Source organism: Pipra filicauda, unplaced genomic scaffold (genome assembly GCF_003945595.2).
Source record: "Pipra filicauda isolate LSUMZ 115617 unplaced genomic scaffold, ASM394559v2 scaffold154_size2910363_pilon, whole genome shotgun sequence".
In the NCBI taxonomy this organism is placed as follows: domain Eukaryota; kingdom Metazoa; phylum Chordata; class Aves; order Passeriformes; family Pipridae; genus Pipra; species Pipra filicauda.
In genome coordinates this window covers 488,117-504,994 of record NW_024104040.1, presented here as the reverse complement: position 1 = coordinate 504,994, position 16,878 = coordinate 488,117, and the positions used below count along the sequence as shown (strand labels likewise).

Genomic DNA, 16,878 nt, shown 5'->3' with positions numbered 1-16,878 from the left:
TCTGTGGTTTTGTGGTGAAGTCTCTATGGTGCATAACTCTCATGACCATTAGACTGGCATCCTGAAAATGTATTGTTGTTGACTGGCATCCTGAAAATGTAGTTGTTGTCAAACCCTTGAAAAGGGTAATTTGTATTTCTCTTCATACAATGCTATTAAAGGGGGTGGCGAAGGGGGGGGGAGGGGAGAAAAAAAAAGTATTTTCCTTTGGTTTGGAGCTTTGGGGGTGGTTATTCTCTCATTATTTGGACTAACGTACTCCAGAAACTTGGGATGAAATATCAAAATTTAAGAGACATTCTGCCTGTTGTGATCAGAGCAATGTGTCACACCCCTGCCAGGAATGCATGGAACTCCATCATGAGAGCAATTTGGGTTTGGCTGGGATTTTTGGCTGTGGCTTTTTTGCTCCCACTACTTCTGTTGGTATGCTTCTCCAGAGCACTATTTTCTCATTACTGAAAATATTATTTTATTCTCCAACCCAAAGGTGTTTCTCTCCCAGTTATAAACATTCTCCTTGAGACCAAAGAAAATACTAATTTAAATTAAAATACTTTTTCTCTTCTTTGAGGTAGTCAGGCAGCTATCTTACCCTCTCTCAGCATTCATCTAGGTAGCCTGGATCTTCTTACAGGATCCTCACAAATGACAGGCCCTTTATTCTCCTTATCAGTTTGGTGTTCTTGCCTGCATATCTATTTTCAGTTTATCCTTCTGGTGCATGGGTGAGCAGAACTGAACGGGGTATTCTGAGGGATATTTAACCAACTCAGCCTACAACAACTCATGTATTCCCCTGCCCACACTGAAAGCCCTGTGATTGATGAAACCTGTGATTGCGCTGGTCTTTTCCATTCTCCCATTTCACTGGCATTGATACATAGCTTGTACTACTATGTTCCCCAGCAACTCAGCCATTTCCAACTGAAATGCTCCCAACCTGCTGCAGAAGTGCTTGCTATTAGTCCATAGGACTCACATTTTTTCTGCTAAATATCACCAGGTTTTTGTTACAGTTTTTGAGGGCATTGAATTCTTTCCGGCTGATCTTTGATTCCTTCTCCATGTCGACAATGACTCTTAAGAGTGTGCCACCAGCAAACTTAAGCAAATTTTTTGTTTAAGCTGGTGACATTAGTGGTGATACTAAACAGTGTGCCCCTCTACCAATCTTTTAATTTCTTTTGTAATCTCCATCTGCCTTAACGTTTATGATGTTACATGCTGCCATCTTCTGTTTAATCAGCTCTTTCAATTCACTATCTTCGTTTTCTTCAGTTGTATTAATAATTTGTCTTGTAGTATCATACCAAATACGTAAGTCCAGAAGGAGAAGATGCATTGCATTTCCTTTGTTCAGAGAAATAGGTATCTCATAGCCATATAATGAAAGTAACACAGGACTTCTTTAGTCAACTTGTGTTGAATTTTATCACATTTATCATTTACTTCAACAGCTTTAATTATTTCCTTCACCCTAATTTTGAATATTACGGAGGTCAAAGTAATGGACTCAGAACTCTGTAGATTATTGCGACTTCTCTTGCATCAGACAGGGTAACATGAGCATGTGCTCATCTGTAGACCCAACCTTCATTTCACCTGAATTCAATTTTCTAAAATCACTAACTTCAGTTACACACCTACTTTTGTGTGTTCTTCCATCTCATTTTAAACAGAATTGGCTGATGTTCAAGCTGCATTCTGAACTTGTTTTCTTTGACCAGTGCTTTCTGCTGTTCCCATTGCTTAAACTTGGTTTTCTACTTTGGACTTATCTCTGTTGGATCAAAGCAAAAACATTTCAGATTATCCTTGGTGGCCACACCCCATTCTGTAATAGGAGTGTATCTTTTACTGCCTTTATCATGTACCACCAGCTACTAGTCCATATATTTATGCAGCCTCTTTCCTTGCTTTCTTCTGCCTTTGGATATTTTACTTCTCATTTACCCAGTGCTCTTAATTCCATCACAAAGAGGCTCACCTGTACCTTCTGCACAAATAGCACCATTCATTTGAGCATGTTATGCTTAAACCAGAGTGCACAATACCTCAGCTTGATGAGGAACAGAGCTGAAAAATACCTAGAAGGTTCCTTCACCCGCATGCAGTTTCTAAGAAATTGCCATTTCTTTGAAATGGCTTTGTATTAATTGTAATTTCAATGGTAACATTTATGATGTTCAAAGATGTTGCTGCATGTGTGTGTGTGCGTGTGTGTGTGGTAAGTTCCTGTGCAACTGAAAAGCAGCAAACATCACATAAATATTATTTGGTGGGTATCTGATACTGCTTACCTGAAGTGTGTTGTTGCAGATCATACAGAAAACAGTGAAATTACTCAGTCTAGCAACGACCACTGGCCAGACATTGAGATCTTCAGCAAAATATCTTTTGACCTGAGTGTACATGACCCCAAGTACAGAAATATAAGCCCTGTATACACAGAACAACTCTCAAGAGTGAAACAAGGTAAGCAAAATGCAAACTTTTTGAGGAATACTTTCCTAGAAAGAATCAGTTTTTATTGGTTCAGTTAAACATATGAGTTCACAGGAACCTCTCCAAAATTATATAGAACAAAACAATTTGTGGGTTCTTTACAGCTGCTCCTGGAATCACGTCTGTTTTTTCACCACTCTTAAATTTCTGTTTCTTTTCTTTGTGCACAGAAGCCAACAAAGAAGCAAAATCAGAGGAACCTAAGAAAAGGGAGACTGTGTCCATGATGCTGACTAAATATGCAGCTTACAATACATTCCATCACTGTGAGCAGTGCCATCAGTACATGGACATTAATCCTGCTGCACAGGTTGGTGTTGAGGCCTAAAGGTAAATTGCATCCTCATTTTTTTCTGTGGTCTCTCCAGGCATACTGCTCTTCTCTCAGGATTCGTGCTTCCACCTTCCCTGAGATGGAATTGTTTAATTCTTCCGTTCTCAGGGGACATATTGAGCTACAGACCCAGGAGCATTAACTGTGTTTGTTATGTTCTGAATGAGCAGTTCCCTCCAGCTGCCTCTGGCAAAGGGTGAATATTGTGACAAGTTGTCTCAAGCCAAAGCATTATTCACTCTGCCCAGAGGGTTTGCAGTATCTCAGGGGAGAAGACTGTAAAATTAAGAGAGATGCTTGTCTTACCTAAAAGCCAGCCATCCATGTGTGTGGTGGGAAATGGGAAGGCCTTTCTTCCTCCTTTTGTAATTAACTGTGCAAGCTTCTCAGCAGTAGCTTATGAGTCACTGCACACAAATAAAAATTTTTAACTGTTCAGTTAAAAAACTTCTGGTTTCTAAAACAGTTACTCTCGCAGGAGACTGGCAAGTAAGATTATTCCTGGTTAATAGCTCACACATTATTCCTTCACCACCAGCAACAGTTTACTTGGAAGTTTCTTATCTCGAATCATTCTTTCCTTGCTTGCTGATCTTTTCCAACAGCTTGCTATTAAGCTATCACAGTGTGGACACACCGCCATGGCAGTGTACAATGTCAGTTACCTCGGCGCAGCACCAGCAGGTCTGACTTAAACCTCATGCTTCATTATGTTGACAGAAGCAAATCCTCCCCAAGGACATCTGTTGTTCCCTCCACTTATCTTTGTGCATGTGATCAAACATAACTAGTAGTAATAAATATAAACATCTACTTTATGTGCGAGCTGTGTACATAGAGTTATGATAATTGAGCTCAGGGAAATTATACATTCAAAGGGGAGATGTTGGACGGCAAGCATTATGAAGGGAGAGGGATTCTTAAATGCTTTAACAGAACCTAAATAAAGTCCCTTGCTTTTTCCACCTTTATTTAGGCTAATTTCAGTTTTTTAGTAAAGATTACAGAAAACTCACTGGTAGGAGTAAATGATTCAACTTTGTAGTAAGATAGATGTTTCTGAAGGATGAAATCTTATCAGATATTTAGGCACTTTGTATACACTTACACGATTCAGTGAAGTGCTGTGTAAACTTAAGCTCACCCAAATTCTCCATAGCCTTGTTAATGGCGTGGTCTGCTTTGGTCACTCAAAGGAGAGTACTGCCACAGGAAAAAACCATACTAATGCAGCTGTGCTGCTGCTGATCTGTCTGTATGGCAGTGCATGCTGCTGTGGAGGCACACCCCCAATGCTACACTGCTCTTTGAATCTTTTGGGGAAATCTATTTGGACAGTTTGTTTCCTAGTATGTATGTGTGCATGTGTGTATGTATGTATGTGTGTGTGTGTGTGTATATATATTTATTTATTTATGTATATTTGACTTCTCCTTGTAAATATTGATAAATAATTCCTAACTGAAACAGACTTCAGAGGAGTCCAGTTTGCCAAAGATAATTACTGATACAGAAAGCTGATTCTTTCAACAGCAAGGCTAGTTACATGCTTAAGTAATGTGCCTTATGGTGAGGAAAATAAGAATATTGTAGAGTTAACTTCAGCTACTGAAAGAGAATGTTTTGGATGTTCTTCTCTGATGGCTTTCAGCACTGTGGCTGTAAGAACAGGTTGCCATATACTCCTTATACCTGCTTGCAAATCTTTTTTGTTTGTTTGTATACAGGTATCTGATTCCACTCTGCATGCATTCACATTTTCATCCTCGATGCTAGGAGAAGAGGTTCAACTGCATTTTATTATCCCGAAGTCCAAAGAGAGCCACTTTGTCTTCAGCAAGCAGGGAAAACATCTAGAAAGCATGCGACTCCCACTTGTTTCTGACAAGGTGCGTGTGCTGCTCTTATCCATCTGCTGAATGCACTCAACCAGAGATATATTTGCAAATTAATGGGGGGAGATTTTTTTCTCTTTTCTTTTTGTTTTAAAATTCCTTGTGTAATCCTTGCCTGACTGTCCTTCGAACTGGAGTTTTTGAGGACAATCATCCCTTTTTCTGGTCCTAGTGTCCAGTTCATATGTGTTGCAATGATCAGTAGTCTTAAAATCTAGTATAAACAACAAGTAAATAAAAATCTCTATCAGGAATAGCCTGCCTTTTACCTTATGTTGCCAAAATATGTCCTGTTCCAGCAGAATTTGAATGCAGTCAAGAGTCCTATCTTCACTCCATCGAGTGGACGTCATGAACACGGCCTCTTGAACCTCTACCATGCCATGGAAGGCATCAGCCACCTGCACCTCCTTGTAGTCAAGGAGTATGAAATGCCTCTCTACCGTAAATACTGGCCCAACCACATCATGCTTGTCCTGCCAGGCATGTTCAACAATGCTGGAGTTGGTAAGAAACACTATCCGTGCATTGCTGTGAAGGTATCAAAATCCATGTTGGACAATGTGGATCATGTTGTTCTAGGAAACGTTGCAGCAGCTCTTCACATTCATGCTGTAATAATAGCAGGAATATGTGTGGAAAATACAGTGATGGGGAAGAACTGCTGTCAGGGACATGTATTGATCACTGCTTTCTCAGTTTAAAATCTGATGTTTTATGGACCATATTCACTCATTTTACTCAGGCCTGCTGTGTGAATGTCCATTCTATATGTTTTACATGTGATTTTTCAAATTGCAACTTTTTAGTTAGCTGAAGGTAAATATTAACTGCAACTGAACACTGGGACTTGAACTTTGGAATTTGTTTTCATGGATGCTGAGTTTTTTCTGCAAAAAGTTTTAAGTAGCTTCAGTTTTAGAATCTCAGTCCCTTCTTGGTTTAAGTTACTTTATTAATGCCCACAAAATTGTGTTCTGCAGAGTGTCTTAAAGCGTCCAGTCTTCTTGGCATCTGCCTTTTAGATTTACTTGCACTGAAAAAGGGACATACTGATTTCTTCTTAAACTAAGATGTTAAGAGCACTAAAGTTCACAAAGGGTAATGACTGCAGATGTTCATGTAACCTTTCTCTGGGAAGAGTGATAAAATCTAAGAAAGATGTCTTCTTTATGGTATTTTGTCAGGTGCTGCCAGGTTTCTTATTAAGGAACTTTCCTACCACAATCTAGAACTGGAACGAAACCGCTTGGAGGAACTGGGAGTCAAGCGCCAGTGTGTGTGGCCATTCATTGTGGTCATGGATGACTCCTGTGTCCTGTGGAACATGCACAGCATCCACGAGCAGTCCAGGTAAGTAACCACCATGTTGGGGTCCTTGCACTGATCCAGCACAGACAGCAGCACATCTGTGACTTAGGCTCATCTCCAGCATCTGACAGGGTGTGTAAGACCAGACAACTGGAAGAGCTGGGGAGCTGGAGCTGCTGGAAATGTACTCGAGATATTGCCAAGCAAAAGCAGGTTTTGGCAGGGGCTTTGATGTAGTAACACCAGGCTGCCTGTCCAAAGGGCCTCACAAAGGTCATTATTCACTCAATCATTATTACTCAAGTAGCACAGGAACCGTACACTTACATGTATTTATGATGTATTTTAGTTGTATTGTCTAAAATGCAAAACTTCAGCTCTTTCACTCAGAGCAGTAGGAAGGCTGTACCTTTGTCTTGCTGACCACCAACATTCAACCTCCTGCTGTTGAACACTTCCACCTGATTGTTCCCTGACATCTGTGTCAGTACCATCAGCAAAACTCTGCTTGTGTTTGTTCTTTGCCTAAAACCACTCTTGCTTTTAGTGACTACTTGAGTGATTTCTCAATATGTTACTTCCCTGATTTGTTTTGATTCAATTTATGTTTCTCAGTGAAAACAGGTATTTTGGGAACTTCAGCTTTTTAGAAGGCATTAAGCTCTTGCCCTTCTCAGCACTTGTACTGTCCATTACAGAGAAAATACCCTTCCAGAAATGATGTGTAAGGGGATTCCTTTTCCCTTCCTAAACTGCTGTGTAAGACCTTATTCTGCTGAAAGGCTGATTTTCTTAATGGCTACATTGATGGGATAAGATTAGTTGTCTGTTGTTTATAAAGTCTGCATTTATGTATATATTTTTACAGCATTTGGAGTAAACATTCTCAACTGTTACTGGAATTTCCTGCTCCTTTTTTTTACACATATACGTATATATATGCAGTGTATGTTATATAAAAGTAATAAGGTATCTTTGTATGTTGTATATGATCATGTTTTGCAGCCGATCCCTGGAGCCTGGGAGTTTCAGCAAGAATGTGTCTCTGAAAAGTGTCCTCCAACACATTGAAGCCACCCCCAAAATTGTTCATTATGCAATACTGGGTGTTCAGAAATGGAACAGCAAGCTGAATACCAGGAAAGCAAAGGCTCCATTCTCTAGGTGCCATGTGCGTGATTTTATACTGCTCAACATAGACCTGACCCAGAATGTGCAATATGATCTAAAAAGGTAGGTAATACATATATATATTGGGAAAATAATATGTTAACATGATAAGAGTCTTGTCACAATATTTCTGAATGCTGTTGAGATAAACAGAAAGATCCTGTCTAGGTAATGAGTGCACAATCACAAAAATAAAACACAGAGTGATATACATTGCATCTGAATGAATAAGCCAAAAAAACCCTGGGAGAGACAGACCATGAGGCAAGGGCAGGGGAGGGTTTCAGAGAATTGAAAAGATGGGGGAAAGAACAAACTTCAGAAGAAAAAAGTAACCGGGAGACTAAAAGTAGAAGAAAGGAACCAAAATTACATCAGTTACAGAAGAGTGTGGAGCTTCCACCATTCCTCTCTACCAGGCAAGAGGCTGTTGTGTCTCTAAGAACAAGCGTATAGGAAATATTTGAGCCATTCCTATGTCAAATGCTGTGAGGAGGGATTCCTTGTGTTTCCTACAGAATCAGCTATCCTCCCTGTTGCCACTTGGGTTTGCAAGAAAAGCAGATTAAAAAATAATTTTCCACTATTTCCTTCCTTCTTCTTCCCAATCCTCACCTAACTTCATCCTAAAGCATTTGCAATAAAGCACTGACATAATGTGCCTTTACTGCTAGTTCTCATCACAGATTGAAGCAATAACCAATTCCTGCTCCCCAGATTAGCGAGTTCAAAAATAAACTTTGTCTCTACTGGCCACAGATGGCCCTGGGGCTTCTCACCGTGGGCTCCTGCTGCTGTTTTCAGGGATCCTGTATATTTGAGCAAGGAATTGTAGCCTGTCCGTGCAAGCTGGTGTGGCTTCCAGAGCTCTTGATTTCACATTCTTTGTCAGGTTGAATCATGAGATGGGAATCAGCCCACAGAAGTGAGCAATTACATTGTAAATAGCACAGGACAAATGTTACTTCTCAGCTGCTTTGTCTCCCATAGCCAAATATTTTTTAAAGCCACATTTATCCCCTGATTGCTGTTTATGAAGAAATATGTCATATCGAACTGGCCTGTTCAGAAATGGAGGTTGGTCACTGCAGAGCCTCTCTCAGTTCCAAAATATATATATAAAAAGCAACGGTTAAAAAGAAACAAAAAAGGAAAGGGTGGGCAGGAAATGGTTGGTGCCGGTAAATGACGAGGATGAGAGGATGAGCCAGATTTGGTATGGGGAAGAACTATACAGGCACACTGCAAAGTGAAGACTAGTTTGATTTTAAGATGACCAGCAGTTGCTTTCCTATGCCAGGAGCACATCGAAGGAATGAGTCTTCAGAGGTCCGCAGAGAATTTGTCCTGGCACCACATCAGATGGTCTCCAAAAATCTCTGCTGAGCCCATACCGGTGCATTTCAGCAGCGGGTGTGTGAATGCTTGCTCATGCACAGCAGCCACACAGCTGGTTTAGTGATCTTGTGTTTTAATGTCCAGGTATTTCTGTGAAGATGTAGATTTTAATCTGCGGACAAACAGCAGTGGCCTCCTCATCTGCCGCTTCAACAACTTCAGTGTCATGAAGAAACATATTCAGGTTGGAGGACAAAAGGACTTTGTCGTTAAGCCAAAAATCATGGTGAGTGTGGAAGTATGCTCCGTAATACATAAGGGGTAAAATCAGGACCTGTTTCCCCTCAAAACAATGAATTTTCTAGTCTTTTAGATTTATTCTGTCCTTATTTGACATCTGACATTCATGGCTTACTCTGTGGTAGGGCTGCCACATCAAAAATAGAAAATTATAAATATTTTGCCAATTATAAATTACTAACGAAAATCCTATTAGAAGATGGACTGGAATTGGAAAGGGTTTGGTCAAGCTATTCAGTGGTATCTCTGATGGAGGAAGAATTTGCAGACATACACTCTGATCAAAAGCAGGAAAATTGTACTGGACTCAGTTTAAAAAATGTTAGCACAGCCACTACTTTCTGGAGTTTGCTAGTCTGTGATGACTTTCGGTCCTTGCGCTTCCTGACAAGAAGAGACCTGAAGAAAGGCTCTGAAAACTGGAACCTTTTGAAATCCACCCAAGAAATCCAAGTATTTATAAAAATATACCACATATTTTATGCCGAGTATGTTGCACCTATGCTAGCTTTAAACGGAGATGTATTTCAGAGGATTGGATTTTATCTAGGAATCTTGTAGTTTGTGGTCCTGGTAGTTTTAAACACATCCCACACCATCCCTCTTTTATAAAACCACCTCCATATTTCAAGATTTAACTGACTAAACCCTGGTTTTGAATATTTTTGAAAGTAATTTTCTGATTTTCCTTTTTCTTGTGGTTGCAGTGGAATCTGTAGTGATGGATTGGCCTATGAGAAAACTCCATAGAAAACATTTTTTATGGATGACTCCACACAAGGAGTCTGTCATTTCCTGTAATGTCCAGGAGTAAGATAGGATGAAGGCAATTTGAACTCCCTGTTTTCTATCCCTTTTTTAGGCAAGCAGATATCCACGGAAGTACTTAGCAAGCACAGAACAAGTAATTGATTTATTTCTATGCTGTGGGGCTGTCAAAATCGAGTGACGATTTTTGATCCTTTCCCCCAGCTTTCTCTCTCTACCTGCTCTGTCATGGCGATCCCTCCCCCAGGTAGAGGAACTCCTGCAGAGCAAATACACTGGGTTAAAAGGGGTTCCCCTTGGTTTCACCGCAGGTTTCGGACAGCGTGGCACCAATAATGCCTCTTCAGTATGTCTGTGCCCCTGACAGTGAGCATACATTGCTGGCAGCCCCGTCTCAGTTCCTCCTGGAGAAATTCCTTCAACATGCGACATACAAACTCTTCCCAAAGGCCATTCATAACTTCAAGAACCCGGTATTGGCCATCGACTGCTACCTGAACATTGGGCTTGAGGTACAAAATATTTACAGGGATAATGGGGATGAGCAAATGCAAGCTTTTACTTCAGTATCTTTCTTGTGTTGAAAGCCCCTTCTATTAGGGACCTTCAGCATCAAGGGCAGCATTTGAAGACTTTGGTCTCAAACAGATTCTTCTGTTGGAGGTAAAGAACCAATCCACTGGAGGAGCTGGTGATGAAGCCTCCAGCTGGCTCGTGTGGGTAGAGATGAGAGGTCTGTGATGAACTAATGTGACCGCTGGATTGTGCCAGGTCCTTCTCTTGGGTACAACAACCCCATGCAACATTGCTATAGGCCTGGGGAAGAGTGTCTGGAAAGCTGACTGACGGAAAAGGACCTGGGGGTGCTGCTGGTCAACAGCCAGATGGAGATGAACCAGTAGTGTGCCCAGGTGGCAAAGAAGGCCAGTGGCATCCTGGCCTGTATCAAGAATAGTGTGGCCAACAGGACCAGGGAGGGAATTGTCCCCTTGTACTTGGCATTGGTGAGGCCAAACCTTGAATCCTGTGTTCAGTTTTGGGCCCCTTACCACAAGAAAGACATTGAGATGCTGCAGTGTGTCCAGAGAAGAGCAACAGAACTGGTGAAGGGTCTGAAGCACAGGTCCTGTGAGGAGAGGCTGAGGGAGCTGGGGTTGTTTAGCCTGGAGAAAAGGAGGCTCAGGGGAGACCTTATTGCTCTCTACAACTACCTGAAAGGAGGTTGTAGCCAGGGGGGTGTCAGTCTTTTGTCTCTTTTGCCCGGTAGCAAGTGATATGACAAGAGGAAATGGCCTCAAGTTGTGCCAAGGGAGGTTTAGACTGGATATTGGGAAAAATTTCTCCATGGAAAGGGTTGTCAAGCATTGGAACAGTCTGCCCAGGGAAGTGGTGGATTCACCATTCCTGGAGGAATTCAAAAGATGTGTAGATGTCGCCCTTAGGGACATTGGTTTAGTGGTGGGCTTGGCGGTGCTGGATTAACAGTTGGACTCTGATCTTGGATCTCAATGAGTCTAACCTAAACAATCCTATGATTGTATGATTTGTAAAGGAATTGTGTCTGTCTGAAATATTATTTCATACAAAGCAAAAACCTGAAAGCGATGCCATTCTTGACAGAACTTGGTATTCATCCTTTTTTGCTTCTCTTTTTATGAACACGGATTTCTAGGGAAACTAAGATGCAAATACATCTTAGGTGTCTTTCGGCTGGGAGATTAGAATCTTTGAACCCAATGGTCAGTTCGAAGTGGGTCCGAAGCAGGGTGAACATCTAACAGGGGTATTGTTCTGACAAATTTTATGAAGGTCAGTGGTAACCTAGAGAAGATACACAACAGCTATCACGGCACTGAGACACAGGAGAGCTGCAGTGCTGCGAACCACAAGCTTCAGCAGTTTTAGTACTCATGGAGTTGCTTACTGTGTTTGACAAATGTATCCTTATTGGAGCAACCCATGCAGTCTTAACAATCATTATAAGCAGGTAATTTTTAGAGAAGCAGAAAATGAAACTGAATTGCAGAGAGCCCTGAAATAACGTGTTGCAGACTTGGTGACCAAATCAGAATCTAGAAGTTTGTCCCATGTGTTATTTCCTCAGGGTATTTGCTCAATACTGTAGTCCTCTTGGACTGTATTTTTACCAGCACCACCCGACTTGCCTGTTATCACTAAGTTATATTCCATTCCCCTTAAAGACATCCTTAGACCTTTCCAACACGAGTGCTTCCTTTCTTTCCCCTTTCTGTTCCAGGTGGCTATATGCTATATTAGTTCTCGCCCACACTCAGTCAATGTCAACTGTGAAGGGGTCTTCTTCAGTGGACTTCTGCTCTATCTCTGCGACTCCTTCGTTGGTGCAGACCTCCTCAAGCGGTTCAGGTTTCTGAAAGGTAATCTCATTGCTCTGCTGGGCATCCTGGGTGTTTTCCTGCCAAGTAATAATAGCATGGAGGAAAAGGGAAAGGCAGAGGAATAACCAGCTTTGTTAAACAGCTCCACTATTTTCACAGTTAGTGCTGCCATTGTTTTCAAAAGAAATAGATGGAGTGGTTTTCTGGGAGTGTATCAAATCTGTTCCTGTTGGTAATAAGTGCAGGTAATTGAACCTTAGGTAAGCTTTGACAAATTACATTCATTAAGTTATAAGTGACATCAAATTAAATAGGTGCAGAAAAACCAAAATCCATGGAAATCAGGCAGTGAGCTGTGCAGTCAGCAACCTGAGAGTTTAGAACATAGGTGTTACTGATGAGGACAAGAAATTCTGCTCTGGCAGTCAGTCCATCTTCACTACTGCAGATGGGGACAGCTCTTATCTGGAGGATTATAGGGTCTACCCCCACCAGAACTTAATAAACCTCATAAAAACCTTTCTTCATCTTTTTGTCTTAATACTAACGAAGAGCAAATTGCCACAGGTATTCAGTAACGCTGAAGTGTGTTGCAGAGCTCCAGTGCATTTGTGGTGCCATAGCTGACCTGTTTCCCATCTTGTGCTGACTGAGGATGGCGCGCATGCAGGGATGCCGTGGGGATGACCCTCAGCCAGTCCCAAGAACTAGGTTTTGAAGTTTCCTCCTGTACCCTCTTTGGCCCTCCAGGGCAGGGACAGAGGAGGAAGGCACAAAGATGTGGTGGAGGTTGGTGCTGGCCACTGCCAGTTTCCCAGAGCTGATGTGTGCCGAATGCAGCCAGAGAGGCCATTTTCTCTGTTGCTTCTTGGGCAAGAGGTGGTTTCTTCACAAAAATGGGCCATGGATGCCTGGTAGGAAGGACTTTCCCTTGCTTCAACTGAGCAGAGGAGGGATCTGAACCAAAACTTTCTGTGTGTCAGGTGCATGGGCTGGAGCACAGAACAGAGCAAGCCCTGAAGGTGTCCAGCCCTCCTGCTTATTAAATGTCTCTGTGCAACACCAGGAAGTTTGCACATTTGTTAGCCACAGAGAAATTAAGGACTCTTACAGTGCTTTACCAAGGGCAGCTCTCATACTTAAGGAAGTCATAGCAGATTTTCTTACGTCAGCTGTGGGACTGATTTGGCTTAGTAGAATTTCATTATTGACCTTGTACAAACCCATATGTCCCATGAAACAAACAAAAAGTAGGCTTTATTCTTTTGGCATAATTATCAATAGTAATGTAAGGATCTTGGAGTCCCATTAATGCTCTCTCTGATATTAGCAGCTGATGATATTAACACTGGCTGATTGTCAGTCAGTGAAATTCTGTGATATGGAGCAGACCCAACACCATGTTTGCTTTTCCCTGTCTGTGCCTTCCTGCAAATTCACAGAATTCACAGATGGACACGATTTGCTGTTGTCTGGAGGCTCACACAATGATCCGAGCCTCGACTGGATGGTTATTGGTAGACCCTTCTAATACTACTTTTTTCCTACCTAGCAGCGGAGATTTCTTTAAAATATCTTAGGAAAATGAATGAAGGAAATGAGTTATTATTGTACCCCTGAGAACCTAATGTACTTTTCAATTGAAGGTGCCACCCTGTGTGTCATATGTCAAGACAGAAGCTCATTACGGCAGACGATAGTCCGGTTGGAGTTGGAGGATGAATGGCAGTTCCGACTTCGGGATGAGTTTCAAACTGCTAACAGTAGTGATGACGAACCACTCTATTTTCTTACTGGACGCCATATATAAGCCTTGCTAAGACACTGCTAAAGAAAAAAAGAACTTTTTTTTTTTTTAAAAAAAAGTACAATCACTGTGGAGCAAAGTGCAACCGATATTTATCTAGACTGCTCTAAAGGATTCCCCACAATTCTGAAGTAGGCTTTATTCCTTGGGATAAATTACCACATCAGTTATGATTTAAAGGATCTTGGATTCCAGTTATTTTCACATCAGTCACAACTGCCAACACTAATCACACAGCCAACCAAGCTGTAGGATCTGGGAGGAGGATGTTGTTTGGTTGAAGAAGAATCCTTTTAATATTCAGCTGATTTAGGGGAAGAAGCTGCTCTCCTCTTGCAGCTGCTAGCTTGAATGTGTTACATGAAATGCACCCCAGCATGTGGGATTTATTGAAGATAGGTGGAGGAGAGCCCACCGTGTCTCTTCAGCTCTGTGCTGTGGTACAGGAATACTCAGGGGTTTGAAACTACAATATAAAGTAGGTATTTGTATTAAAAGGAATAGCCTTGTTCTCTGTGCAGTGTTAGTTTAAAATTTGTAATTGTGTACGTATTGAAACTGTCTTTGGCAAAATTTCCACAGGTGTTCGAAGTTTACTACTTAAACCTGAACAAATGGGCAAACACATGATAGGCACTGTGCACCCCAGTTCTCCTAGCAATGGTATTTTGCCCAGTAGGCGCCCCCTCCTCAACTCCAGGGACGAAGCAAAGGCTTCTCGTAGCTGCTCTCTCTTCGAGGCCAGAGTAACTTCCCAGCAAATCACCTTCAGTTTCTCACTCTCCTCAGAGCTTTGAAAACTTGCGGTCCATCCTCCTTTGCATATGGAAACGTGTCCTCCTGTCCGTCCGGTGCCTTTGTGGTGGGCTGTGCGCAACTCACTCTCCATTTCCTTTACACTCGGCTCCAGTTGGCTGCAGAACTGAGATTAGGTCTGTTGTACCCATATATGAAGCAACATACCAAAAAATGTGCAGGACACTAATGATGCCTGAGCTGGATCCAAGAGAAACAGAAGGTATTCTATTAGTAGTTCTGAGGGGAGCAGGGGAGAAGTCCAAAGGAGCTGGGCCTGCTCACAAGAGACTCTCCAGAAGCAAAGATGTGTAAATGCATCACCTAACACTGTCCTCCCTGTAAATGTGTAAATACTGGCTATGCAGCAGCCGCACATTATTCTACTTACAAGCGCAATACTTACTGATCCTTGTTAAGGTGTTCTGGAAGGAACTTGGCGCCGTTGCATTTGTTTGTCAGGGTTAAATCGTAGCGGTCCCCTGTTCCCCTCGCACAATTGGCAGGCATTGCCTTGATGAGGTTTCCATACACACACAACAATCTTTCTGCACGTCATGGCCCCTTTATTAAAAGGAAAAATGCAGAGTGTTTTTTAAATGCTATTCATGAATACAAATTTACTCCCCAAAAAGCAATGAAATTACCACATCTTTATACCTGACCTGCAACTCATTGGAGAAGGACCTGCCAAAGCTGCATTTTTTTAACACATAGTGTTAATTAAGCAACTTTTTTTTATCTTGTGAAAAGAGATGTTTACAGATGAAAAAACATAATATATTTGACAGAGGCCAAAGGAAAATGGTTTGCATATGTCTGTGTTGACGTAGCATATCTCTGATGCTGTAAATTTAGCAAATCTCAGATGAACATCCCATCTCTGTAAAGTTATTTTTTATTTTCCTTCAGACACAACCTGCCTTATCTATTTTAACACTGGGAAGAAGCAGGGATATAAAAGATACTTCTTGAAGCGCTTGATACACACATGAATGTATTCCAGTAGTTCTGGTTTTGCCAGAAAGGCTTAAGGCCAACCCCAACTCTTAAGTGTGGTTTAGAAGTGTCAGGTATTACATGTTAAAAAATGGTTTTCTTTTTGTTTGTGTATTTGATGTTTGCACTAAGTTCTTAAAATTCCAGGTGCTGAGACTACTAGGAGGAATTAGCCTGCTGGTGAAGCAGTGCAAAATTTTCCTGAAGGTTGAGAGTGCATTTAGAAAATCAGCATATTTGCCTGCCTTTACCAACTAACAGTAAACCCATTTCTTCAGTGCTCTCCCCTGCAGAAGCAAGGAGTTTTGGTAATGCTCTGGCCAGAGCACACTACACCAGCCCAAACAGTGCAGGCCTGTCCCATGGAACACTTTAACCGGCTGCCTATGAATTCCTGGGAAGGAGACCCTTGTTTGACAGCCAGATGATTGCTATCCATCTTGGTTTTAAGCCTCGCCATCAAGGCCATTCTTATGAATGTATTAAATTGGCTAGCATTATATCTTACCTGTAGATGTTCTTGTCTATTCACAGGTTAAAACTGAATGTAAACTAAGATTTAAAGAATCATATGCAGATGCTTTTTGCTTAACTTATGTAATTGCTTTTTGTGACTTTTGGAAGAGGGTTAAAAATGTTGCTTTCCTAGTGTAAAGTTTTCTTAACCAAAAACTTGGTGAATTTAGCTTCACTAGTCAGTCTACCTCATGTTATTGTTTTTGAACTGAAACTGTCTGAAGTTGTGGCTATGGTATGTTTATAATGTGCTTTCATTAAATTTGATTATATTAAGTTACCATTTCAGACTGCCTCTCTCTTAATGGGTACTGCTCTTGCTTTCCAAGCCCACCAGAGCTTTTAGATTTCCAGTGAACTTGCTGCACCATTTTTCTGACAAAGCCCTTTACAGGCTGCTCACAATCCCCTTGAAAATTACATGTGGCAGCTTGGAAACAAACAGACTCTACAGACCAGAATTCATCACCATTCTGCTACTCCAGCTTTAAGCACTCAAGTATTGTTTCGGAGGCGGTGCAAGCTCTTTAGTTCTAGCCCAAGGTTAAGGACAGTACAACATAAACAAGTGTATCCTAACTGCACAGAGGTTCCAAAATTGAAACAAACCGTAAGTTTAACCCTAATTCTTTCCCATCTCAGAGTTTTAAGCTATTACTCAAGGCTGAAGGCATTCCCCTCTCACCTTACCACAAATCCTGTATAAGGACGGTATTGATCTGGAGCTACTGGGGCACTTATCCTTGGGGTTTGATACAAATGCGTTGTCACTAAGGGAAT

At 41.5% G+C, this 16,878-nt stretch overlaps 1 protein-coding gene across 5 annotated transcripts in view; it reads left to right on the top strand.

Moving 5' to 3' along the window:
- GREB1L (GREB1 like retinoic acid receptor coactivator) overlaps positions 1-16,386 on the top strand; it is a 138,912-nt gene extending 122,526 nt beyond the window's left edge. For 3 of the 5 annotated variants that reach the window (XM_027731256.2, XM_027731257.2, XM_027731254.2), the window contains 10 exons: positions 2,323-2,478; positions 2,679-2,818; positions 4,570-4,731; positions 5,037-5,244; positions 5,925-6,090; positions 7,054-7,281; positions 8,701-8,842; positions 9,936-10,136; positions 11,882-12,020; positions 13,628-16,386. In XM_027731256.2, coding sequence (XP_027587057.2) covers positions 2,323-2,478; positions 2,679-2,818; positions 4,570-4,731; positions 5,037-5,244; positions 5,925-6,090; positions 7,054-7,281; positions 8,701-8,842; positions 9,936-10,136; positions 11,882-12,020; positions 13,628-13,791 — 1,706 coding nt within the window. In that variant the 3' untranslated portion in view covers positions 13,792-16,386. The remainder of the gene's footprint in view (positions 1-2,322; positions 2,479-2,678; positions 2,819-4,569; positions 4,732-5,036; positions 5,245-5,924; positions 6,091-7,053; positions 7,282-8,700; positions 8,843-9,935; positions 10,137-11,881; positions 12,021-13,627) is intronic. The other 2 variants (XM_027731258.2, XM_027731255.2) reach the window with 1 other exon arrangement.
- Positions 16,387-16,878: the final 492 nt, after the last annotated feature.